The 25910-nt window shown below is 39.1% G+C and overlaps 2 protein-coding genes across 5 annotated transcripts in view; one reads left to right on the top strand and one right to left on the bottom strand.

Moving 5' to 3' along the window:
• Positions 1 to 25910, top strand: part of LOC144031550 (ras-related protein Rab-37) — a 46723-nt gene that overhangs the window by 11236 nt on the left and 9577 nt on the right. The window lies entirely within an intron of this gene.
• LOC144031572 (uncharacterized) lies at positions 21815 to 23706 on the bottom strand. The gene is made up of 5 exons (XM_077538860.1): positions 22573 to 23706; positions 22387 to 22433; positions 22253 to 22294; positions 22135 to 22168; positions 21815 to 22045 (listed from the first exon to the last, which is right to left on the bottom strand). The coding sequence occupies exons 1-5, from the start codon at positions 22697 to 22699 to the stop codon at positions 21879 to 21881; spliced, it is 417 nt and encodes a 138-aa protein (XP_077394986.1). The 5' UTR covers positions 22700 to 23706; the 3' UTR covers positions 21815 to 21878.

Raw genomic sequence — 25910 nt, 5'->3', positions numbered from 1 at the left:
TGTTTAACCTAGAGCTACGAAAATTGGTACACATATGTAACAGACTATGACCTACAAAAAAGTCTGTTGGTGCCATATGCTAAACCCAACAGGAAGTCCGCCAGAGGCGGGGCATCAAATTTTGAGTTTCAAAATTCTTACTTAATGAAGCATTCCCGGCTGTACGTTTCACCTAGAGTTACCAAAATTTAAAGACATATGTAACAGCCCTCAAGGTACAAAAAACTCTTTTTGAACCATATGCTAAACCGAACAGAAAGTCCACCATTTTGATTTACTTTGGAACGTGTTCCCATTTTTTTGGCCATTTCATAGGGGTCCTATTTTAACGAACTCCTCTTACAGAGTTTATCCGATCATCTTCAAACTTGGTGTGATTCATCTTAAGATGTTGAAGATGAAAAGTTATTGAAAGCTTTTTATTTCGCTGCACGCTGTTGTCGTGGCATGCACTTGTTTGCAAAGGAAAAAAAATCTTCTTAATGAAGAATTCTCAGTTGTACGAAGCAGCTAGAGCTACGAAAATTTGTAGACATATGTAACAGCCCACGATGTACAAAAAAGTCTCTTGCTGCTTTGTGCTAAACCCAACAGGAAGTCCCGCAAGGGCCGGGCATCACTTTTTGAGCTAAAAAACTCCTCTTTAACGAAGCATTCCCGGTTGTACCTTTCACCTAGCGCTATGATAATTTGGAGGCATACATAAGAGCCCACGATGTACAAAAAAGTCTTTTAGAACCATATGCTAAGCCAAACAGGAAGTCCGGCATTTTGATTTACTTTGCTATTTGTAGCCATTTTTTGGGGGCCTTTTATAGGCCTCATATTTTCTACAAAACTTATCAGATTGTCTTCATTCTTTGGCATGTTTCATCTGAAGTATTGCCGGTTATACGTTTAATCTAGAGCTACGAAAATTGGTACACATATGTAACAGACTATGATCTACAAAAAAGCCTGTTGGTGCCATATGCTAAACCTAACAGGAAGTCCGCCAGAGGCAGGGCATCAAATTTTGCATTTCAAAATTTTTACTTAATGAAGCATTTCCGGCTGTACGTTTCACCTAGAGTGACCAAAATTTGAAGACATATGTAACAGCCCTCGAGGTACAAAAAACTCTTTTTGAACCATATGCTAAACCTAACAGGAAGTCTGCCATTTTGATTTACTTTGGAACATGTTGCCATTTTTTTGGCCATTTCATAGGGGTCTTATTTTAACGAACTCCTCCTACAGAGTTTATCCGATCATCTTCAAACTTGGTGTGATTCATCTTAAGATGTTGACGATGAAAAGTTATTGAAAGCTTTTTATTTCGTCGCACGCTGTTGTCGTGGCATGCACTTTTTGCAAAGGGAAAAAATCCTTCTTAATGAAGCATTCCCAGTTGTACGAAGCAGCTAGAGCGACGAAAAATTGTAGACATATGTAACAGCCCAGGATGTACAAAAAAGTCTCTTGGTGCCATGTGCTAAACCCAACAGGAAGTCCCCCAGGGGCCGGGCATCACATTTTGAGCTAAAAAACTCCTCTTTAACGAAGCATTCCCGGTTGTACGTTTCACCTAGCGCTATGATAATTTGCAGGCATACATAAGAGCCCATGATGTACAAAAAAGTCTCTTGGAACCATGTGCTAAACCAAACAGGAAGTCTGCCATTTTGATTTATGATGGGATTTGTTGCCATTTTTTGTGGCCTTTTTCAGGGGTCATATTTTAACGAACCCCTCCTACAAAATTTATCCGACTGTCTTCAAACTTGGTGTGTTTCATCTTAAGATGTTTAAGATGCAAAGTAATCGAAAGTTTTTTATTTTGTAACACGCTGTTGCCATAGCAATGCATTGTTTGTCAAGTGCTGTTTTTTTTTTTTTTTTAAACACATGAAAACTCATGAAACTTTGCAAACACATCAGACTTGTCATGAACATGAATTTTCAGAGATTTATTGTGCAATTTGCAATAAATAGCGCCCTCTAGACATTTTTATGAAGCATTTCCGATTGTATGATTATGCTAGACCTACAAAAAAGTATTATGTAGCCATTTGCCAAACCAAAGAGGAAGTCCGCTATTTTGATTTTTTGGGGGAATTATACATCATTTTTGGCCTTTTTCATTAAACTTTGCACAGACAAGGCATGGAAAAAACTAACATTTTAAATGGTCCTTGTTCCATGTAACAGTACCCCAACGTGCCAGTACCCTGACGTGCAAGTAACCCAACGTTGTGCTCAATAGCGCCCTCTATGCATTTTTATGGAGCATTTCCAATTGTATGATTCAAGCGATACACAACTAAAGATGACTTGACCTAGATTTGTGAAAACTGGGAGGCATACCTATTAGCTTAAGACCTACAAAAAGTATTCTGTAGCCGTATGCTAAACCTAAAAGGAAGTCCGCCATTTTGAATTTATTTTGGGAATTGCGCACCATATTTTGCGTTTTGATTCAACTTTGCACACACAAGGCTTGTCAAAAACATTTTAGATGGTGCTTGTCCTATTTGACAGTACCCCAACGTGCCAGTACCCCGACGTGCAAGTACCCCAACGTGGCCCGGGTTGCGAGGGCCCTTTATAGCTGCTCGCAGCTCTAGTTATTCTTCTTCTTCTTTGTTATTATTCTTTTCCGCAAACAACCACATTTTTGAGGCACTAAACATGAACGAAAACTCACCAAACTTTACACGCAGATCGGGTCTGGCGAAAAATTTGATATTTTAAAGTCGCCATACATGATAACAGAAAAATGGCTCTGTAGCGCCACCTACATAGGTTTAACGGATCCCTGTCCCGCTACGATTGTCCTATGGCTACGAAAATTGTGTGGCACCTGTAGCACATCCAGATGAACAAAAACCTCTTTGATATGTGTACCCTAAAATAGACAGGAAGTGAGGTATGAGTATTTGAATGTCCAATTTTGGCCCATTTTTGCACATTTACAGGGGTCATACTTTTGCCCGCTTCTCCTACACGGTTAACCCGATTGACTTCAAACTTGGGCTGTACCATCTCAACACCTGGGACAACATCATGGTAAAAAATCTAAAGTTTTTGACATACTATATGACGGTGGCGGGGCATCAAATTTACAGTTTCAAAATTCTTACTTAACGAAGCATTGCCGGTGGTACGTTTAATCTAGGGCTACGAAAATTGGTACACATATGTAACAGACTATGATCTACAAAAAAGCCTGTTGGTGCCATATGCTAAACCTAACAGGAAGTCCGCCAGAGGCGAGGCATCAAATTTTGTGTTTCAAAATTCTAACTTAATGAAGCATTCCCGGCTGTACATTTCACCTAGAGTTACCAATATTTGAAGACATATGTAACAGCCCTCAAGGTACAAAAAACTCTTTTTGAACCATATGCTAAACCGAACAGGAAGTCCGCCATTTTGATTTACTTTGGAACGTGTTGCCATTTTTTGGGCCATTTCATAGGGGTCTTATTTTAACGAACTCCTCCTACAGAGTTTATCCGATCATCTCCAAACTTGGTGTGATTCATCTTAAGATGTTGAAGATGAAAAGTTATTGAAAGCTTTTTATTTTGTCGCACGCTGTTGCCGTGGCATGCACAGTTTGCAAAGGAAAAAATTACTTCTTAATGAAGCATTCCCAGTTGTACGAAGCAGCTAGAGCTACGAAAATTTGGAGACAAATGTAACAGCCCACGATGTACAAAAAAGTCTCTTGGTGCCATGTGCTAAACCCAACAGGAAGTCCCGTAGGGGCCGGGCATCACATTTTGAGCTAAAAAACTCCTCTTTAACGAAGCATTCCCGGTTGTACGTTTCACCTAGCGCTATGATAATTTAGAGGCATACATAAGAGCCCACGATGTACAAAAAAGTCTCTTGGAACCATGTGCTAAACCAAACAGGAAGTCCGCCATTTTGATTTATGATGGGATTTGTAGACTTTTTTTGTGGCCTTTTTTAGGGGTCATATTTTAACTCCTCCTACAAAATTCATCCGACCGTGTTCAAACTTGGTGTGTTTCATCTTAAGATGTTTAAGATGCAAATTTATCGAAAGTTTTTTATTTTGTCGCACGCTGCTGCTATAGCGATGCATTGGTTGCCAAGTAAAGTGCTGCTTTGTTTTTTTTTATCTATACATGTGTGAAAACTCGTGAAACTTTGCACACACATCAGACTTGTCATTAACATGAATTTTTAGAGATTTCTTGTGCAATTTGCAATAAATCGCACCCTCTATACATTTTTTATGGAGCATTTCCGATTGGATGATTCAAGCGCAAAATAACTAAAGATGACTTGACTTGACCTAGATTTGTGAAAACTCAGAGGCATACCTATTATATTATTATTATTTTTTGTACCTTACAAGATTATCTCTTGTGCCACATTAAACCCCTTTGCAGGCCTGAGCCAAACCACGGTCCATACATTTGATACCACTGCTTTATTTCAATGGTCAAGTACTTCATAACCACACCTACTTATGCTTGTCCTTGCATATATAGTAGACAACAAAGAGCTCTTTCAACAAAAGACATTTCCATCTACAAAGTCATACAAGGTAAGCACTCTATAAATTCTGCAATCACTACACTTCTATTCCTAAATTATCACTTCAAATACCAACAATGGTTAATACAGCTACAAATTTCTTGTATGTTTATGAAGTATGATACTGTATTTATTTCTACTCCTTTGCTTTTCTACAGAACATGAACAAATCAACAAGCAAATTCTCTTTTGATAAAGACCCTCTAATCATCTCCATACGCAAAGATTGCCAACTTTTTTCCGTAAGTATACAATACATAAATTAAACAGGACAACTTTCTCAATCATATACAGTATGCCATACATATATGTATTAAGTTCTCATTTATTAACAGGTTTGTTAAAGGCACCTTTAGTGTGTTTTTCTGTTTGTAATGTTTCTCCACGAGCACGTCTAGCCATTGATATCATGTAGAACACATATGCTAACCTTTTAGAGACAATTGAAGCTTACTTGCACAGTAGCCACTATCTTAACCACTTAATTCACATGTCTACTTGACAACTTATTACATGTAGTGAAATGGTACTTTGTGCGTCTTATGCTTTTTTCTGAACACTGCTTTTCAACTCTTTCCTTAAAACCAATACATGCGGCACTGTTATACTGTATAAATATATATGTCCGTGTGTATATATAACCATTTATGTACCTGTCGTATCCTTACTTTTATTCATCATTTCATCACACAATCCTAAAACATTGCTTTTTGACCCAGAGGATTCAACTATACCATTTTTGCGTGTCTTATTACTTACTAGCTATATTATTTATTAACGGGCAAAAACTATGAATATAAGATCACCGTCAAATATTACGTCTGTAATATCCATATACAGTGCATTACATAATATGCATTTGTATTAAGACACTACCATGCTAAAAATATGCACACGACTGTTCTGTAAACTACACCTAAGACAACCAAACTTCACAGATCTAACATGATTCTTCATTCTTTTTTGTTCTACAGATGTATCAAATGCTGCCACACAGACAGAAGAAGCCACTGAGGACATGCACGAAGACGATGATCACAATATAACAGGACAGGTTAACCCCCCTGAAGTTTTAGCCCGCAGGTCAAAGCGTCCTAGGACTAATTCATCCATGGAGGTTACATTATCCTAAGACAGACTATGTGCTAACCCAAACTCTTTGACCCCAAGGGATTCATCTGTCCCAGAAAACTTTTACACTAAAGAGTTTATCTGTCCTAGGGCGCTGTTAACCCCAGGTTAAAGTGTTATTTAATCTGTCCTGTTACAACAGCTATACATAAACAGCTGCATTCCTCTCCTGTTCCATCTCTCGCACTTCTTTCATCTCTTTTTCTCCTCTACTTATACCTATGCTTGCTCATGTGCTTTTTCCCCCTTTAGATGATGTCATTGGTTAGCCTGCTTCAAAGCTACATTTTTTCTTGAATAACTGTCACACATTTACTGTTTGCTGGACCCTACAAAACTGTCACAATACTTCACTATGTCATGAATACATATGTGTTGCACAGCGACACCACATTAAGAGTCATCAAAAAGCTTTTTATTTGATCACACACCATCTCTGTGCCATGCAATGTTTTCAAATAAACAGATGCTGGTTTTGAATATCAAACGAGCGACTTTTCATGAAACTTTGCACACACATCAGAAAGTCCACACTTTTGAATTTATTTTGGGAATTGTGCATCATTTTTGGCCTTTTACTGCACCTTTTTACACACAAGGCACGGCAAATGCATTTCTATTTTCCATGGTCCTTGTCTATTTAACAGTACCCCAACGTGCAAGTCCCCCGACTTGCATATACCCCAACGTGGCCCGGGTTGCGAGGGCCCTTTATAGTTATTATTATTATTATTAGGGCCCGAGCAGCGACCGCTGCGAGGTCCCTATTGTTTTTCAAGGAATTCTTATTATTAGGGCCCGAGCAGCGGCGGCGGCGGTGCCGCTGCGAGGCCCTATTGTTTTTGTAGGAATTCTTCTTATTATTATTCTTATTATTATTATTCTTATTATTATTCTTCTCCGCAAACAATCGCATTTTTGAGACGCTAAACGTGAACGAAAACTCACCAAACTTTACACGCACATCAGGCCTGGCGAAAAATTTGATATTTTAAAGTCGCCATACATGATAACAGAAAAATGGCTCCATAGCGCCACCTACATAGGTTAAACGGATCCCTGTCCCGCTACGATTGTCCTATGGCGACGAAAATTGTGTGGCACCCGTAGCACATCCAGATGAACAAAAACCTCTTTGATGTGTGTACCCTAAAATAGACAGAAAGTGAGGTATGATCATCTGACTGTCCAATTTTGGCCCAGTTTTGCACATTTACAGGGGTCATACTTTTGCCCGCTTCTCCTACACGGTTAACCCGATTAACTTCAAACTTGGGATGGACCATCTCAACACCTGGGACAACATCATTGTAAAAAATCTAAAGTTTTTGATATACTATATGACGTCGGCGACGCATCAAATTTAGAGTTTAAAAATTCTTACTTCATGAAGCATTGCCGGTTGTACGTTTAATCTAGAGCTACGAAAATTTGTACACATATGTAACAGGCTATGACCTACAAAAAACTCTTTTTGAACCATATGCTAAACCTCACAGGAAGTCCGCCATTTTGATTTATTTTGGAACGTGTTGCCATTTTTTTGGCCATTTCATTGGGGTCTTATTTTAACGAACTCCTCCTACAGTGTTTATCCGATCATCTTCAAACTTGGTGTGATTCATCTTAAGATGTTGAAGATGAAAAGTTATTGAAAGCTTTGTATTTCGTCGCACGCTGTTGTCATGGCATGCACTGTTTGCAAAGGAAAAAAAATATCCTTAAAGAAGCATTGCCAGTTGTACGAAGCAGCTAGAGCTACGAAAATTTGTAGACATATGTAACAGCCCAAGATGTACAAAAAAGTCTCTTGGTGCCCTGTGCTAAACCCAACAGGAAGTCCCCCAGGGGCCGGGCATCACATTTTAAGCTAAAAAACTCCTCTTTAACAAAGCATACCCGGCTGTACGTTTCACCTAGAGTTACCAAAATTTGTAGAGGTATATAACAGCCCTCGAGGTACAAAAAACTCTTTTTGAACCATATGCTAAACCTAACAGGATGTCCGCCATTTTTATTTACTTTGGAATGTGTTGCCATTTTTTGGGCCATTTCATAGGGGTCATATTTTAACGAACTCCTCCTACAGAGTTTATCCGATCATCTTCAAACTTGGTGTGACTCATCTTAAGATGTTGAGGATGAAAAGTTATTGAAAGCTCTTTATTTCGTCGCACGCTGTTGTCGTGGCATGCACTTTTTGCAAAGGAAAAAAATCCCTCTTAATGAAGCATTCCCAGTTGTACGAAGTAGCTAGAGCTACAAAAAATTGTAGACATATGTAACAGCCCACAGTGTACAAAAAAGTCTCTTGGTGCCATGTGCTAAACCCAACAGGAAGTCCCCCAGGGGCCGGGCATCACATTTTGAGCTAGAAAACTCCTCTTTAACGAAGCATTCCCGGTTGTACGTTTCACCTAGCGCGATGATAATTTGCAGGCATACATAAGAGCCCACGATGTACAAAAAAGTCTCTTGGAACCATGTGATAAACCAAACAGGAAGTCTGCCATTTTGATTTACGATGGGATTTGTTGCCATTTTTTGTGGCCTTTTTCAGTTGTCATATTTTAACGAACTCCTCGTACAAAGTTCATCCGACCGTCTTCAAACTTGGTGTGTTTCATCTTAAGATGTTTAAGATGCAAAGTTATCAAAAGTTTTTTATTTTGTCGCACGCTGCTGCTATAGCGATGCAGTTTGCCAAGTGAAGTGCTGCTTTGTTTTTTTATCTATACATGTGTGAAAACTTATGAAACTTTGCAAACACATCAGACTTGTCATGAACATGAATTTTTAGAGATTTATTGTGCAATTTGCAATAAATAGCGCCCTCTAGACATTTTTATGAAGTATTTCCGATTGTATGATTCTGCTAGATTTGTGAAAATTAGGACAGACCCCTATCAGCCTAATACCTATAAAAAAGTATCATTTTGGCCTCTTTCATTAAACTTTGCACAGACAAGGCATGGAAAAAACTAACATTTTAAATGGTCCTTGTTCCATGTAACAGTACCCCAACGTGCCAGTACCCTGACGTGCAAGTAACCCAATGTTGTGCTCAATAGCGCCCTCTATGCATTTTTATGGAGCATTTCCAATTGTATGATTCAAGCGATACACAACTAAAGATGACTTGACCTAGATTTGTGAAAACTGGGAGGCATACCTATTAGCTTAAGACCTACAAAAAGTATTCTGTAGCCGTATGCTAAACCTAAAAGGAAGTCCGCCATTTTGAATTTATTTTGGGAATTGCACACCATATTTTGCGTTTTGATTAAACTTTGCACATACAAGGCTTGTCAAAAACATTTTAGATGGTCCTTGTCCTATTTGACAGTACCCCAACGTGCCAGTACCCCGACGTGCAAGTACCCCAACGTGGTCCGGGTTGCGAGGGCCCTTTATAGCTGCTCGCAGCTCTAGTTATTAGGGCCCGAGCAGCGGCGGCGGCGGTGCCGCTGCGAGGCCCTATTGTTTTTGTAGGAATTCTTCTTATTATTATTATTCTTATTATTATTCTTCTCCGCAAACAATCGCATTTTTGAGACACTAAACGTGACCAAAAACTCACCAAACTTTACACGCACATCAGGCCTGGCGAAAAATTTGATATTTTAAAGTCGCCATACATGATAACAGAAAAATGGTTCCTTAGCGCCCCCTACATAGGTTAAACGGATCCCTGTCCCGCTACGATTGTCCGACGGCTATGAAAATTGTGTGGCACCTGTAGCACATCCCAATGAACAAAAACCTCTTTGAAGTGTGTACCCTAAAATAGACAGAAAGTGAGGTATGAGTATTTAAATGTCCAATTTTTGCCAATTTTTGCACATTTACAGGGGTCATACTTTTGCCCGCTTCTCCTACACGGTTAACCCGATTGACTTCAAACTTGGGATGTACCATCTCAACACCTGGGACAACATCATTGTGAAAAATGAAAAGTTTTTGATATACTATATGACGGCGGCGGCGCATCAAATTTAGAGTTTAAAAATTCTTACTTCACGAAGCATTGCCGGTTGTACGTTTAATCTAGAGCTACAAAAATTGGTACACATATGTAACAGGCTATGACCTACAAAAAACTCTTTTTGAACCATATGCTAAACCTAACAGGAAGTCCACCATTTTGATTTATTTTGGAACGTGTTGCCATTTTTTTGGCCATTTCATTGGGGTCTTATTTTAACGAACTCCTCCTACAGTGTTTATCCGATCATCTTCAAACTTGGTGTGATTCATCTTAAGATGTTGAAGATGAAAAGTTATTGAAAGCTTAGTATTTCGTCGCACGCTGTTGTCATGGCATGCACTGTTTTTAAAGGAAAAAAATATATCCTTCAAGAAGCATTCCCATTTGTACGAAGCAGCTAGAGCTATGAAAATTTGTAGACATATGTAACAGCCCAAGATGTACAAAAAAGTCTCTTGGTGCCCTGTGCTAAACCCAACAGGAAGTCCCCCAGGGGCCGGGCATCACATTTTGAGCTAAAAAACTCCTCTTTAACAAAGCATACCCGGCTGTACGTTTCACATAGAGTTACCAACATTTGTAGAGGTGTATAACAGCCCTCGAGGTACAAAAAACTCTTTTTGAACCATATGCTAAACCTAACATGACGTCCGCTATTTTGATTTACTTTGGAATGTGTTGCCATTTTTTTTGGCCATTTCATAGGGGTCATATTTTAACAAACTCCTCCTACAGAGTTTATCCGATCATCTTCAAACTTGGTGTGATTCATCTTAAGATGTTGAAAATGAAAAGTTATTGAAAGTTTTTTATTTCGTCACACGCTGTTGTCGTGGCATGCACTTTTTGCAAAGGAAAAAAAATCCTTCTTAATGAAGCATTCCCAGTTGTACGAAGCAGCTAGAGCGACGAAAAATTGTAGACATATGTAACAGCCCAGGATGTACAAAAAAGTCTCTTGGTGCCATGTGCTAAACCCAACAGGAAGTCCCCCAGGGGCCGGGCATCACATTTTGAGCTAAAAAACTCCTCTTTAACGAAGCATTCCCGGTTGTACGTTTCACCTAGCGCTATGATAATTTGCAGGCATACATAAGAGCCCGTGATGTACAAAAAAAGTCTCTTGGAACCATGTGCTAAACAAAACAGGAAGTCTGCCATTTTGATTTATGATGGGATTTGTTGCCATTTTTTGTGGCCTTTTTCAGGGGTCATATTTTAACGAACCCCTCCTACAAAATTTATCCGACTGTCTTCAAACTTGGTGTGTTTCATCTTAAGATGTTTAAGATGCAAAGTAATCGAAAGTTTTTTATTTTGTAACACGCTGTTGCCATAGCAATGCATTGTTTGTCAAGTGCTGCTTTTTTTTTTTTTATACACATGAAAACTCATGAAACTTTGCAAACACATCAGACTTGTCATGAACATGAATTTTCAGAGATTTATTGTGCAATTTGCAATAAATAGCGCCCTCTAGACATTTTTATGAAGCATTTCCGATTGTATGATTATGCTAGACCTACAAAAAAGTATTATGTAGCCATTTGCCAAACCAAAGAGGAAGTCCGCTATTTTGATTTTATTTTGGGAAATATACATCATTTTTGGCCTTTTTCATTAAACTTTGCACAGAAAAGGCATGGAAAAAACTAACATTTTAAATGGTCCTTGTTCCATGTAACAGTTGTCAAGTGCTGCTTTTTTTTTTTTTTTATACACATGAAAACTCATGAAACTTTGCAAACACATCAGACTTGTCATGAACATGAATTTTCAGAGATTTATTGTGCAATTTGCAATAAATAGCGCCCTCTAGGCATTTTTATGAAGCATTTCCGATTGTATGATTATGCTAGACCTACAAAAAAGTATTATGTAGCCATTTGCCAAACCAAAGAGGAAGTCCGCTATTTTGATTTTATTTTGGGAACTATACATCATTTTTGGCCTTTTTCATTAAACTTTGCACAGACAAGGCATGGAAAAAACTAACATTTTAAATGGTCCTTGTTCCATGTAACAGTACCCCAACGTGCCAGTACCCTGACGTGCAAGTAACCCAACGTTGTGCTCAATAGCGCCCTCTATGCATTTTTATGGAGCATTTCCAATTGTATGATTCAAGCGATACACAACTAAAGATGACTTGACCTAGATTTGTGAAAACTGGGAGGCATACCTATTAGCTTAAGACCTACAAAAAGTATTCTGTAGCCGTATGCTAAACCTAAAAGGAAGTCCGCCATTTTGAATTTATTTTGGGAATTGCGCACCATATTTTGCGTTTTGATTAAACTTTGCACACACAAGGCTTGTCAAAAACATTTTAGATGGTCCTTGTCCTATTTTACAGTACCCCAACGTGCCAGTACCCCGACGTGCAAGTACCCCAACGTGGCCCGGGTTGCGAGGGCCCTTTATAGCTGCTCGCAGCTCTAGTTAGGGCCCGAGCAGCGGCGGCGGCGGTGCCGCTGCGAGGCCCTATTGTTTTTGTAGGAATTCTTCTTATTATTATTCTTATTATTATTCTTCTCCGCAAACAATCGCATTTTTGAGACACTAAACGTGACCAAAAACTCACCAAACTTTACACGCACATCAGGCCTGGCGAAAAATTTGATATTTTAAAGTCGCCATACATGATAACAGAAAAATGGTTCCTTAGCGCCCCCTACATAGGTTAAACGGATCCCTGTCCCGCTACGATTGTCCGACGGCTATGAAAATTGTGTGGCACCTGTAGCACATCCCAATGAACAAAAACCTCTTTGAAGTGTGTACCCTAAAATAGACAGAAAGTGAGGTATGAGTATTTAAATGTCCAATTTTTGCCAATTTTTGCACATTTACAGGGGTCATACTTTTGCCCGCTTCTCCTACACGGTTAACCCGATTGACTTCAAACTTGGGATGTACCATCTCAACACCTGGGACAACATCATTGTGAAAAATGAAAAGTTTTTGATATACTATATGACGGCGGCGGCGCATCAAATTTAGAGTTTAAAAATTCTTACTTCACGAAGCATTGCCGGTTGTACGTTTAATCTAGAGCTACAAAAATTGGTACACATATGTAACAGGCTATGACCTACAAAAAACTCTTTTTGAACCATATGCTAAACCTAACAGGAAGTCCACCATTTTGATTTATTTTGGAACGTGTTGCCATTTTTTTGGCCATTTCATTGGGGTCTTATTTTAACGAACTCCTCCTACAGTGTTTATCCGATCATCTTCAAACTTGGTGTGATTCATCTTAAGATGTTGAAGATGAAAAGTTATTGAAAGCTTTGTATTTCGTCGCACGCTGTTGTCATGGCATGCACTGTTTTTAAAGGAAAAAAATATATCCTTCAAGAAGCATTCCCATTTGTACGAAGCAGCTAGAGCTATGAAAATTTGTAGACATATGTAACAGCCCAAGATGTACAAAAAAGTCTCTTGGTGCCCTGTGCTAAACCCAACAGGAAGTCCCCCAGGGGCCGGGCATCACATTTTGAGCTAAAAAACTCCTCTTTAACAAAGCATACCCGGCTGTACGTTTCACATAGAGTTACCAACATTTGTAGAGGTGTATAACAGCCCTCGAGGTACAAAAAACTCTTTTTGAACCATATGCTAAACCTAACATGACGTCCGCTATTTTGATTTACTTTGGAATGTGTTGCCATTTTTTTTGGCCATTTCATAGGGGTCATATTTTAACAAACTCCTCCTACAGAGTTTATCCGATCATCTTCAAACTTGGTGTGATTCATCTTAAGATGTTGAAAATGAAAAGTTATTGAAAGTTTTTTATTTCGTCACACGCTGTTGTCGTGGCATGCACTTTTTGCAAAGGAAAAAAAATTCCTTCTTAATGAAGCATTCCCAGTTGTACGAAGCAGCTAGAGCGACGAAAAATTGTAGACATATGTAACAGCCCAGGATGTACAAAAAAAGTCTCTTGGTGCCATGTGCTAAACCCAACAGGAAGTCCCCCAGGGGCCGGGCATCACATTTTGAGCTAAAAAACTCCTCTTTAACGAAGCATTCCCGGTTGTACGTTTCACCTAGCGCTATGATAATTTGCAGGCATACATAAGAGCCCGTGATGTACAAAAAAAGTCTCTTGGAACCATGTGCTAAACAAAACAGGAAGTCTGCCATTTTGATTTATGATGGGATTTGTTGCCATTTTTTGTGGCCTTTTTCAGGGGTCATATTTTAACGAACCCCTCCTACAAAATTTATCCGACTGTCTTCAAACTTGGTGTGTTTCATCTTAAGATGTTTAAGATGCAAAGTAATCGAAAGTTTTTTATTTTGTAACACGCTGTTGCCATAGCAATGCATTGTTTGTCAAGTGCTGCTTTTTTTTTTTTATACACATGAAAACTCATGAAACTTTGCAAACACATCAGACTTGTCATGAACATGAATTTTCAGAGATTTATTGTGCAATTTGCAATAAATAGCGCCCTCTAGACATTTTTATGAAGCATTTCCGATTGTATGATTATGCTAGACCTACAAAAAAGTATTATGTAGCCATTTGCCAAACCAAAGAGGAAGTCCGCTATTTTGATTTTATTTTGGGAAATATACATCATTTTTGGCCTTTTTCATTAAACTTTGCACAGAAAAGGCATGGAAAAAACTAACATTTTAAATGGTCCTTGTTCCATGTAACAGTTGTCAAGTGCTGCTTTTTTTTTTTTTTTATACACATGAAAACTCATGAAACTTTGCAAACACATCAGACTTGTCATGAACATGAATTTTCAGAGATTTATTGTGCAATTTGCAATAAATAGCGCCCTCTAGGCATTTTTATGAAGCATTTCCGATTGTATGATTATGCTAGACCTACAAAAAAGTATGATGTAGCCATTTGCCAAACCAAAGAGGAAGTCCGCTATTTTGATTTTATTTTGGGAACTATACATCATTTTTGGCCTTTTTCATTAAACTTTGCACAGACAAGGCATGGAAAAAACTAACATTTTAAATGGTCCTTGTTCCATGTAACAGTACCCCAACGTGCCAGTACCCTGACGTGCAAGTAACCCAACGTTGTGCTCAATAGCGCCCTCTATGCATTTTTATGGAGCATTTCCAATTGTATGATTCAAGCAATACACAACTAAAGATGACTTGACCTAGATTTGTGAAAACTGGGAGGCATACCTATTAGCTTAAGACCTACAAAAAGTATTCTGTAGCCGTATGCTAAACCTAAAAGGAAGTCCGCCATTTTGAATTTATTTTGGGAATTGCGCACCATATTTTGCGTTTTGATTAAACTTTGCACACACAAGGCTTGTCAAAAACATTTTAGATGGTCCTTGTCCTATTTTACAGTACCCCAACGTGCCAGTACCCCGACGTGCAAGTACCCCAACGTGGCCCGGGTTGCGAGGGCCCTTTATAGCTGCTCGCAGCTCTAGTTCTTCTTCTTTTTATTTGTTATTATTCTTTTCCGCAAACAATCACATTTTTGAGACACTAAACGTGAACGAAAACTCACCAAACTTTACACACACGTCAGGCCTGGCGAAAAATTTGATATTTTAAAGTCGCCATAGGTGATAACAGAAAAATGGCTCCATAGCGCCACCTACATAGGTTAAACAGATCCCTGGCCCGCTACGATTGTCCGACGGCTATGAAAATTGTGTGGCACCTGTAGCACATCCAGATGAACAAAAACCTCTTTGATGTGTGTACCCTAAAATAGACAGGAAGTGAGATATGAGTATTTAAATGTCCAATTTTGGCCAATTTTTGCACATTTACAGGGGTCATACTTTTGCCTGCTTCTCCTACACGGGTAATCCAATTGACTTCAAACTTGGGATGTACCATCTCAAGACCTGGGACAACACCATGGTAAAAAATCTAAAGTTTTCGACATACTATATGACGGCGGTGGGGCATCAAATTTAGAGTTTCAAAACTCTTACTAAACGTAGTATTGCCGGTTGTATGTTTAACCTAGAGCTACGAAAATTGGTACACATATGTAACAGACTATGACCTACAAAAAAGTCTGTTGGTGCCATATGCTAAACCCAACAGGAAGTCCGCCAGAGGCGGGGCATCAAATTTTGAGTTTCAAAATTCTTACTTAATGAAGCATTCCCGGCTGTACGTTTCACCTAGAGTTACCAAAATTTAAAGACATATGTAACAGCCCTCAAGGTACAAAAAACTCTTTTTGAACCATATGCTAAACCTAACAGAAAGTCCACCATTTTGATTTACTTTGGAACGTGTTCCCATTTTTTTGGCCATTTCATAGGGGTCCTATTTTAACGAACTCCTCTTACAGAGTTTATCCGATCATCTTCAAACTTGGTGTGATTCATCTTAAGATGTTGAAGATGAAAAGTTATTGAAAGCTTTTTATTTCGCTGCAAGCTGTTGTCGTGGCATGCACTTGTTTGCAAAGGAAAAAAATTCTTCTTAATGAAGAATTCTCAGTTGTACGAAGCAGCTAGAGCTACGAAAATTTGTAGACATATGTAACAGCCCACGATGTACAAAAAAGTCTCTTGCTGCTTTGTGCTAAACCCAACAGGAAGTCCCGCAAGGGCCGGGCATCACTTTTTGAGCTAAAAAACTCCTCTTTAACGAAGCATTCCCGGTTGTACCTTTCACCTAGCGCAATGATAATTTGGAGGCATACATAAGAGCCCACGATGTACAAAAAAGTCTTTTAGAACCATATGCTAAGCCAAACAGGAAGTCCGGCATTTTGATTTACTTTGCTATTTGTAGCCATTTTTTGGGGGCCTTTTATAGGCCTCATATTTTCTACAAAACTTATCAGATTGTCTTCATTCTTTGGCATGTTTCATCTGAAGTATTGCCGGTTATACGTTTAATCTAGAGCTACGAAAATTGGTACACATATGTAACAGACTATGATCTACAAAAAAGCCTGTTGGTGCCATATGCTAAACCTAACAGGAAGTCCGCCAGAGGCAGGGCATCAAATTTTGCATTTCAAAATTTTTACTTAATGAAGCATTTCCGGCTGTACGTTTCACCTAGAGTGACCAAAATTTGAAGACATATGTAACAGCCCTCGAGGTACAAAAAACTCTTTTTGAACCATATGCTAAACCTAACAGGAAGTCTGCCATTTTGATTTACTTTGGAACATGTTGCCATTTTTTTGGCCATTTCATAGGGGTCTTATTTTAACGAACTCCTCCTACAGAGTTTATCCGATCATCTTCAAACTTGGTGTGATTCATCTTAAGATGTTGACGATGAAAAGTTATTGAAAGCTTTTTATTTCGTCGCACGCTGTTGTCGTGGCATGCACTGTTGGCAAAGGAAAAAAAAATCCTTCTTAATGCAGCGTTCCCAGTTGGACGAAGCAGCTCGAGCTACAAAAATTTGTAGACATATGTACACATTTGTCCACATATATATATTTACATATGCATGTAAAAAAATTATGTCAGGCTAAACTAAATGGTTGATTAGGCCCCACACATTTTCACCTTACCATACCCGGCCCTCTTTGCAAAAGGTTTGAACACTCCTGGCCTAAACCTAGGTGTATACTCAAACTATGCACGCACATAAAGCCTGGAACAAAATGTGTAATTTAGAGGGTTCTTGTTTTGTTTTTTGTATTCCTTATATTTCATGTCATTATACTTGACACACTATTTTTACTACTCACTGAATCAGTTATAAGAACATTTAATTGATACAATCCAATCACATCCTAGAGAATTGAAAACACATTCAATCATGAGGTTGTTAAGACACATTTACTTCTGTAGCACTTAACCACAAACAAGTTGCGACATCCCCTGATCTAACCCTCCAACCGGGCAAGGAAAAACTTTCAGGGGTCATATTTTAACGAACCCCTCCTACAAAATTTATCCGACTGTCTTCAAACTTGGTGTGTTTCATCTTAAGATGTTTAAGATGCAAAGTAATCGAAAGTTTTTTATTTTGTAACACGCTGTTGCCATAGCAATACATTGTTTGTCAAGTGCTGCTTTTTTTTTTTTATACACATGAAAACTCATGGAACTTTGCAAACACATCAGACTTGTCATGAACATGAATTTTCAGAGATTTATTGTGCAATTTGCAATAAATAGCGCCCTCTAGACCTTTTTATGAAGCATTTCCGATTGTATGATTATGCTAGACCTACAAAAAAGTATTATGTAGCCATTTGCCAAACCAAAGAGGAAGTCCGCTATTTTGATTTTATTTTGGGAATTATACATCATTTTTGGCCTTTTTCATTCAACTTTGCACAGACAAGGCATGGAAAAAACTAACATTTTAAATGGTCCTTGTTCCATGTAACAGTTGTCAAGTGCTGCTTTTTTTTTTTTTTATACACATGAAAACTCATGAAACTTTGCAAACACATCAGACTTGTCATGAACATGAATTTTCAGAGATTTATTGTGCAATTTGCAATAAATAGCGCCCTCTAGACATTTTTATGAAGCATTTCCGATTGTATGATTATGCTAGACCTACAAAAAAGTATTATGTAGCCATTTGCCAAACCAAAGAGGAAGTCCGCTATTTTGATTTTATTTTGGGAATTATACATAATTTTTGGCCTTCTTCATTAAACTTTGCACAGACAAGGCATGGAAAAAACTAACATTTTAAATGGTCCTTGTTCCATGTAACAGTACCCCAACGTGCCAGTACCCTGACGTGCAAGTAACCCAACGTTGTGCTCAATAGCGCCCTCTATGCATTTTTATGGAGCATTTCCAATTGTATGATTCAAGCGATACACAACTAAAGATGACTTGACCTAGATTTGTGAAAACTGGGAGGCATACCTATTAGCTTAAGACCTACAAAAAGTATTCTGTAGCCGTATGCTAAACCTAAAAGGAAGTCCGCCATTTTGAATTTATTTTGGGAATTGCGCACCATATTTTGCGTTTTGATTAAACTTTGCACACACAAGGCTTGTCAAAAACATTTTAGATGGTCCTTGTCCTATTTGACAGTACCCCAACGTGCCAGTACCCCGACGTGCAAGTACCCCAACGTGGCACGCCTTTGCTGTAGCGATGCATTGTTTGCAAAGATTTTTTTTTTTTATATGATTCAGCTAGATGTGTGAATATTGGGAGGCATACCTATCAGCCGAATACCTCGACAAAGCATTCCATAGCAATGTGAACAAACACAAAAAGCATGGCAAAACATTTACAATTTAGACGGTTTCTTATGAAACAGTACTAGAGGTGTGCAAAATTTCCGATTCTTAGATTATTCACGATTCGGCCGTGGAACAATCGAGAACGATTCACAAAAGTCCAAATTCCGATTATATAAATATGCCAAGGGAACCGAAACTAAAAGTGGACCGGAGCGGAAAGTACGCGGAACTGAAACGCAGTAGCGCGCGCGGTCTTCGGGACGCTTAATGGGACGGACCGAGAGTACACATCCACAACTCACGCCTCGACATTCAAAACAACAACAAGCATGACTGAGCTGACCAACCCACCTCTTCGTCAGATCAGACCTGCTCCGAAAAGGCAAACAACTTCAGGCGGAAGTATCAGCTAGCTGGCTGCAGTGCGTCGGTTAGCGTTCTACAGGGCGCCGCGCAGTGATACGAACGAACGAACAGAAAAGTAGTGGCTGGCGGTAATGGCGTCTGACTTTATTCAGAAAAGAGTATTGTGGTGGAAATGTATCACGCTTTTGAAAACAAATAGTTTTTAGAAGAAAAAGGCTTTATTTCCGAGACCCCAGCCAGCTTGCTGGACTATTTTCCTCTCGTCCAACGTCGAACATGAACGCGTGTCACCGAACGCTGTCAGAAAGAAGTCAGTGCTGATCGCACACACGGGAGGTGAGGATCAAATTGAGATTCATGTTAAAAAAGCCGAACGATCCCTTTAATGTTTACACGTTCATGTTTACACAAGTTAAAAAGCAGAAAAGCACTTGAGGTTTTTTTTTTTGTACCTCTGAGAAACTTTAATGCTTACATGTTCATCTTTACACAACTTAAAAAGCAGGAAAGCACTTTTTTTTTTTTTAGGCATTTGTATTGAAGTAGTAGTTCACATTGTCTTTCATTTATATCTCAGTGCACTTTTGAGTGGATAAAAATAATATATTTTTGCTCAATGCTATGTTTTATTCTGTTGAAGACTGAATATACTTAAAAGCTGTTGTTACAGAATGAGGACTTGAGTATTTTATTTACTGTTTTGAACTGTTAACTTGATACTGAAATAGTAGTTTATTTAGGCCTGAGAGGACTTTTGTACTATTTTTGTAACTAATGTACGAAACATTAAAAGCACCAAAATACATTGTTTTTTTTCTGCTGCCTGGGGGGAAATCAATAATCGTTTTATAATCGAATCGTAGCCTCTGAATCGTAATCGCAATCGAATCGTGAGGTGCCCCAAGATTCCCACCTCTAAACAGTACCCTAACGTGCCAGTACCCCGATGTGCAAATACCCCAACGTGGCACGGGTTGCGAGGGCCCTTTATAGCTGCTCGCAGCTCTAGTTATTATTTATTTTTATTTTTGATAACGTGGCAGTAAGAGTTAATAACCCACAAAGCAACCTGTTTTTTTTTGGCTTGTTTTGTGTTATTTGCCTGACCGACGTTTTGGCAAAATTGAACAACCCAATTGAACTGGGTGAAAAATGAACCAAACCAACTTGTTCAGTTATTTAATCCAAAATATTGGGTTAAATTAATAACCCACAAAGCAACCCATTGTTTTGGGTTGTTTTGTGTCTTATTTAACACAACTTTTTAAATGAATTGAATAACCCAAAAATTTGAGTTAGTCCCTTTTTTGCCCAATTTCAGTTATTTTTGACCCAGCTATTTTTAGAGTGAATCTGTGCATGTGTAGTTGAACACCAAGCTGTTTTTCTGTTACCTGTGTGACTACGTTTACCCTTTCAAAAATATTGGCAACATTCAGGTTTTAGAAAGCCATATAAACATACAAAAACCCAAATAAGACCCCTGGGATACCCCTTTTCTTACCCGAATATTTGGTCATGTAAACAGGGTTTGTGTTCTGCGCATGCTCTATTCGCCATCTTAACTCTTTGACTGCCAGCCATTTTTGGAAAAGGTAACCCCATACTGCCAGCTGATTTACAGAATTTTACCGATCTTTCAAGCTCCACAGAAAATGTTGTGTTAGGACTATGGAAACGCGGATACTACCAAATGAAAGATTGAAGTCTCATCTTTCATCTAAAAAAAAAAAGAAGTTTGTTTCTACCTTATTCAGATCTTCAGTAATCAACAATAGAAAACAGCTTCGTTTCACCCAAATCCTCTATTTTCTTACAAAATACGGAGAAATCAAGCTTTTTGTGAAACGATGTTATTTCATGCACTCTAGTGAATTTGGCACTTTTTTTTTTTGCATGAGGGATTCTACAAACACCTAAACTTCTATAAAACACTACCCCAACAATAAAAAAAACTGTTTTTTGATTGCAAAATAAGTTTATTTACATGCAACAGTAGCAATCCGAACAAACAATTGGAAAACTCTTTGCAAACTATTTACACGTGCGCAACTGCGCATGTGTGGTGTGTGTACGTGTTACTATTTACAATTGTGTGGATGTTTCAACGACACAATTTTTCTTTTTGTGTGATATATTGTGGAGTAATCCCGTGCGTGCTAGGGGGATGCAGCAGGATTTGCATCACAGTTTTTGTCAGTCTGCTTCTGCATGGACTGATTTGCGTAGAGGTTGGTATGATGAATGATAGGGGTGTGAATTGCCTAGTACCTGACGATTCGATTCGTATCACGATTCACAGGTCACGATTCGATTTGATACCGATTAATCCCGATACGAATTTATAAGTCGATTGTTGCGATTTTTTTTCATTCAAATTTAGAAAATACTAATCGGTAAGCTTGTAGAGTGTAAGATTTATATGAAAATGTATTATTTATTTATCTGAAATTTCAGTCTTATTGAGGTTGTAATCTGTTTCATGTTTGAACAGCATTAAAATAAAATATTAAGGCTTAATGTTCCGTTCATATAACATTCTTCCATGCTCAAGGTGTGAATCCTAAAAAAAAAAAAAAAAAAAAAAAAAAAAATCGATTCTGCCAATTATTGAATCGATTCGAGAATCGCGCGATGTAGTATCGTGATATATCGCCGAATCGATTTTTTTTAACACCCCTAATGAACGATGTGTTCATCCGTGATGAAGAGCTCCAGGATGTCAGCTGGCAGGTGGGAATTCAGCTCTGCTGCAGCATCCCTTGGTCCTGGTTTTGCAGCAAAGGGGAAAATGGTTGGCTGCCAGCCAACTTCATCAACTTCAAGCCAGCCAGAATCTTTGGGATCTGCAAATATACATGTCAATATCATATATTATTTTAGAGCACTGTGATGCAATGTGTGTGTGTGTGTGTGTGTGTGTGTGCATGTTTACCTTTTTTTCTTGGATGTATTGGTTGATGCACATTCTGTAAATTATAGAAGATGTTTACCATCAAATATTTTATTAGTGCTGTGGAGAATCTTTTTTTTTTTTTTTTTTTTCTTTTTACCTTTGTTCTGCTCGATGTGAGAAGGGTCACTTTGGGTAGGAGCTGAAAGAAACGTATACAATTACAATACTATCGAAAGACTTAACTTTTATTGTTGCGGTGTATTGAAAACGTTTTTTTGTTTCTGTTTTTACCTTTCTTTGTCGTAGAACCAGCGGTCGGACGTTGCTGTGAGCACGATCTATAAAATATACATTCACGTTTGTATAGGTAATAGATGTTTTAGTGTATATCAGCACATTTACACACGCTGCTAGCAGATCGCCCGAAAAGTTAGAAAAGTAATCTTACTAGCAATCTCTTAGCATGTTAGCGCTTACCTTCACGTTCTTTGGAAGACTGTCCAAGACTGTCTTGCATCGGACCCATAGTAGTCGTCATCGTCCGATGAAACGTCATCTGTGCAGACGTGCTCGGTTGTGCACCACTTTTCTCCGGTGTTAGCATCGCTAGCCGGTGGGGCCTTAGGACGTTATTAGCATCGCTAGCCGGTGGGGCCTTAGGACGTGGTCGAAACGGCCGCGTCACCGCTTCAACTATGACTTAACCCCGTCATCACTGTGCTCTTGAGCACTGGTCGATGCTTTTGAGCTTTGAAAATAAGGATCAAGCGTGAGCTGATTGCCATCTGTAGCCTTTTTGACTCCCTTAGCCAAGTTAGCCATTCTCTCCCCCTCAACACTCTAGCTCAGCCTCTCTTCTTCTACTGTTGTCTCCTACCCGATCTTGTCCAAAAGACTCATCACAGCCATCTAGTGGCCAGGAATACTCATGATAGTAACCCGATCGGCTTGATACTTGGAGCACAGCTGCCCAAGGCTTTCCTCCACCCGTTTCCTTAAAAAAACATAGTAGACGTCTATTAACGTCTATGGCAGCCAATCCTAGGATTATACTGAACGTCTTTAAACGTTTATGGCGGTCAAAGAGTTAAGTTGCCACTTGCTAAACGAGCCTAACTGGATGGAATAGATTGATTTCTTCGCTGCGTTTTCACAGCCAAAATGTGACAGTGAGTATACACTGTATACTGCACACACATATACGGTACGTGTGTATTTAAGACTGTCTGACGTACAATCCACCGGAAATACACAAATAAAATGGCGACACACAGAAACGCAAGACAACCACACTTTTGTAACGAGGAAACCGACTACTATCTTAATGTGTTGTGTGACATGAATATAATTTCTTTTATTGACTGTAGAATAGGAGTGTGACAATGTATTGATATTGTGATACTTTGTCTCCCGATAGATTGATACGCCTATGCAAGTATCGCAATATTTGTAGTTAATATACAGCCACTATAACAGCTTCATTGCTCATTACTTGTTGAGCAATTACTTGGCGGGCCACTAGGGAGAGCACCTGATATGAGTGGCAGGGAAACGTACGGAAGTTTTCAGGCGAACAAGACTCATGAGCTTACTTTTACTTGTGTAACAGTGTCCAGCAACTGACTCAGTTTTGCATACGTTTCTGTGAAAAATGATTATTATAATCTTCAATTTTAACATTTTAAAACTTATTTTGTTTCGGCTTTTTGAAGCACACAATTTCTGAGGAATATTAAAATTTATTTAATTGGATTTAATATTTAAGTTATTTATTTACGTTTGCAATGTTACACAAAAAAATTGTCATAGTTTATAAAATGAAACAATTGACTATGTAACTGACTGACATGTTGCATGACAATAGCGTTTAAGAACACAAACTTGTCCACAGAAAGTTTTCTCTTAAGAAGACATTTGTATTTGTTTAAAAGATGCACTAAAGTACTCACTGTGTCAAAGTGTGTGGAGCGAGTGGATGAGGGGAGATGGACCCAATGGCGGAGAAACAAGTCCGGGAGACAAGTAGGAATGAGAAGAACTTTATTTACTGGAACCAAGTAGAAGACTGGATGGGACATGAGCGGACTGGTTGCTATTACTGGACTGAACGTGGACAGACTGGGCATGATGTGGGCAGACTTGGGTTGACGTGGACAGGCTTGACTAAACGGGGAGAAACTTGACTAGACGTAACAGTATCAGCACAGCACACCTCAACAGAACAAGACAAGACAACACTAAATACTAAATGACTAAATACAACACTAACAAGACACACCTGGGGAAACACAGCAGGCAGAGGGCACTAATTAGCAACACAAACGGGGAGGGGACACACACACACACACAGGTGGAAGAGGTTAACTATGACGAGACTAGGGGAGACAAAACCAGACAACATAAACACCCCAAACTAAACCAAAACCCAACCTTCCAAAACCAAAACATGACACACCGTGAAGAAGACACCAGTTTTAATATTGTGATGGTACATAAAGAAACTGTTTTCTCATTGAAAAAAACGTCAGTTTCTGTCTTGAGTAGTTTTATCGTATCGATAATCGCAGTCTCGTCATATCGTGAGATAATTATCGTGTTGCCTTGTGTCGTGTCATATCGTATCGTGAGGTACCCAGAGGTTCCCACCCCTACTGTAGAGCCTTAAAAGCAGAAATTGCGGAATATGCATACAGGAGTAACTCTGTCCGCTTATGCATGTGCCAAGTAAACGGGTTACCCAGATGTTTCAGAAATCAGAATTTTGACTGTCTGTAAACTCCGTCAATGGCAACAAGTGGATACAAAGGTTAAATGCACCTTCTGCAATTTGGTAGAAGATCATTAAATAATCTGCCTGTCACTATCACTATACATTATTGCTGTGAAATGGTTCATTTCCCCACAAACCTCTGGTGATGGCTCAAGGCACACTAGCCGCGCAGTGTTTTGGAATCCGAAATCACCGCTCTCTTGTGATAAACAAAAAAGTGTTCATTTAATAGTGAACCCGCTTAACCTTCTGTTTCCCTCCAATCAACGCCAAACACTCCCGCTAATGGCGAGACAACTACGGGTGGTTCAGGGCGGAAATTGTGTTGCATTAGCCAAAGTGATGTATCGTCTTGGTGAGAGAGACATTAATGGTCGTCTGACAGATAGAGCTTTGCAGATCATCTCCACTGAGGACAATTTGTTTTTTCCAGCACTCAAAGAAAAGCAACAGGTCCTGTCCTCAGGATCCACAGACAAAGAAAGTGAGGAAGGAAGACAAAAAGGACGCATTGACCGCCGCACCGTGTCATTCACAATCATGAATAGTCTGCTTCGGGCTTCTTATGGCTGTGAAAGATGGGTTCAAGCTGCTGGAAAATGGAGGAAGCTGAGCGAGAACAGTTGAGTGCTGAGGTTGTTATTTGTGCATGAAAAGGCAGGCAGTGCTGTTGTGTCAGTTTGGAACATGGCTGCTCTATTTTCGGCATGCTTCCTTGTAGCAGTTACTCAGCATGCAGGCTCTTCGCACATCATAATTTGGGGGGGGGGGGGGTAGAAAGCCATGGCAACTAATGCAAGGGTTGAACCATGTCCATTCTGCCACAGTATTCAGCAAGTGGATTCTGCTGCCTCTGTAAGATCGGAACACATCTTGAGCTCCCCGCCTAGCCACAAAACCGGGTTGTTTTTCGCACACGTATTCATATTCACACTTCCCTTAGCTGTGAATTGATTTCCGGTGGGAAGGTTATTGTTATGAAAGGTTAACAAACCACAATGTCTTCAATAGATGGCCATGGGACCGGAAAAGACTTTCACAATAG

Source organism: Festucalex cinctus, chromosome 1 (genome assembly GCF_051991245.1).
Source record: "Festucalex cinctus isolate MCC-2025b chromosome 1, RoL_Fcin_1.0, whole genome shotgun sequence".
NCBI lineage: Eukaryota > Metazoa > Chordata > Actinopteri > Syngnathiformes > Syngnathidae > Festucalex > Festucalex cinctus.
The sequence above is the reverse complement of the archived record's forward strand: the minus strand, read 5'-3'. Positions and strand labels throughout refer to the sequence as shown.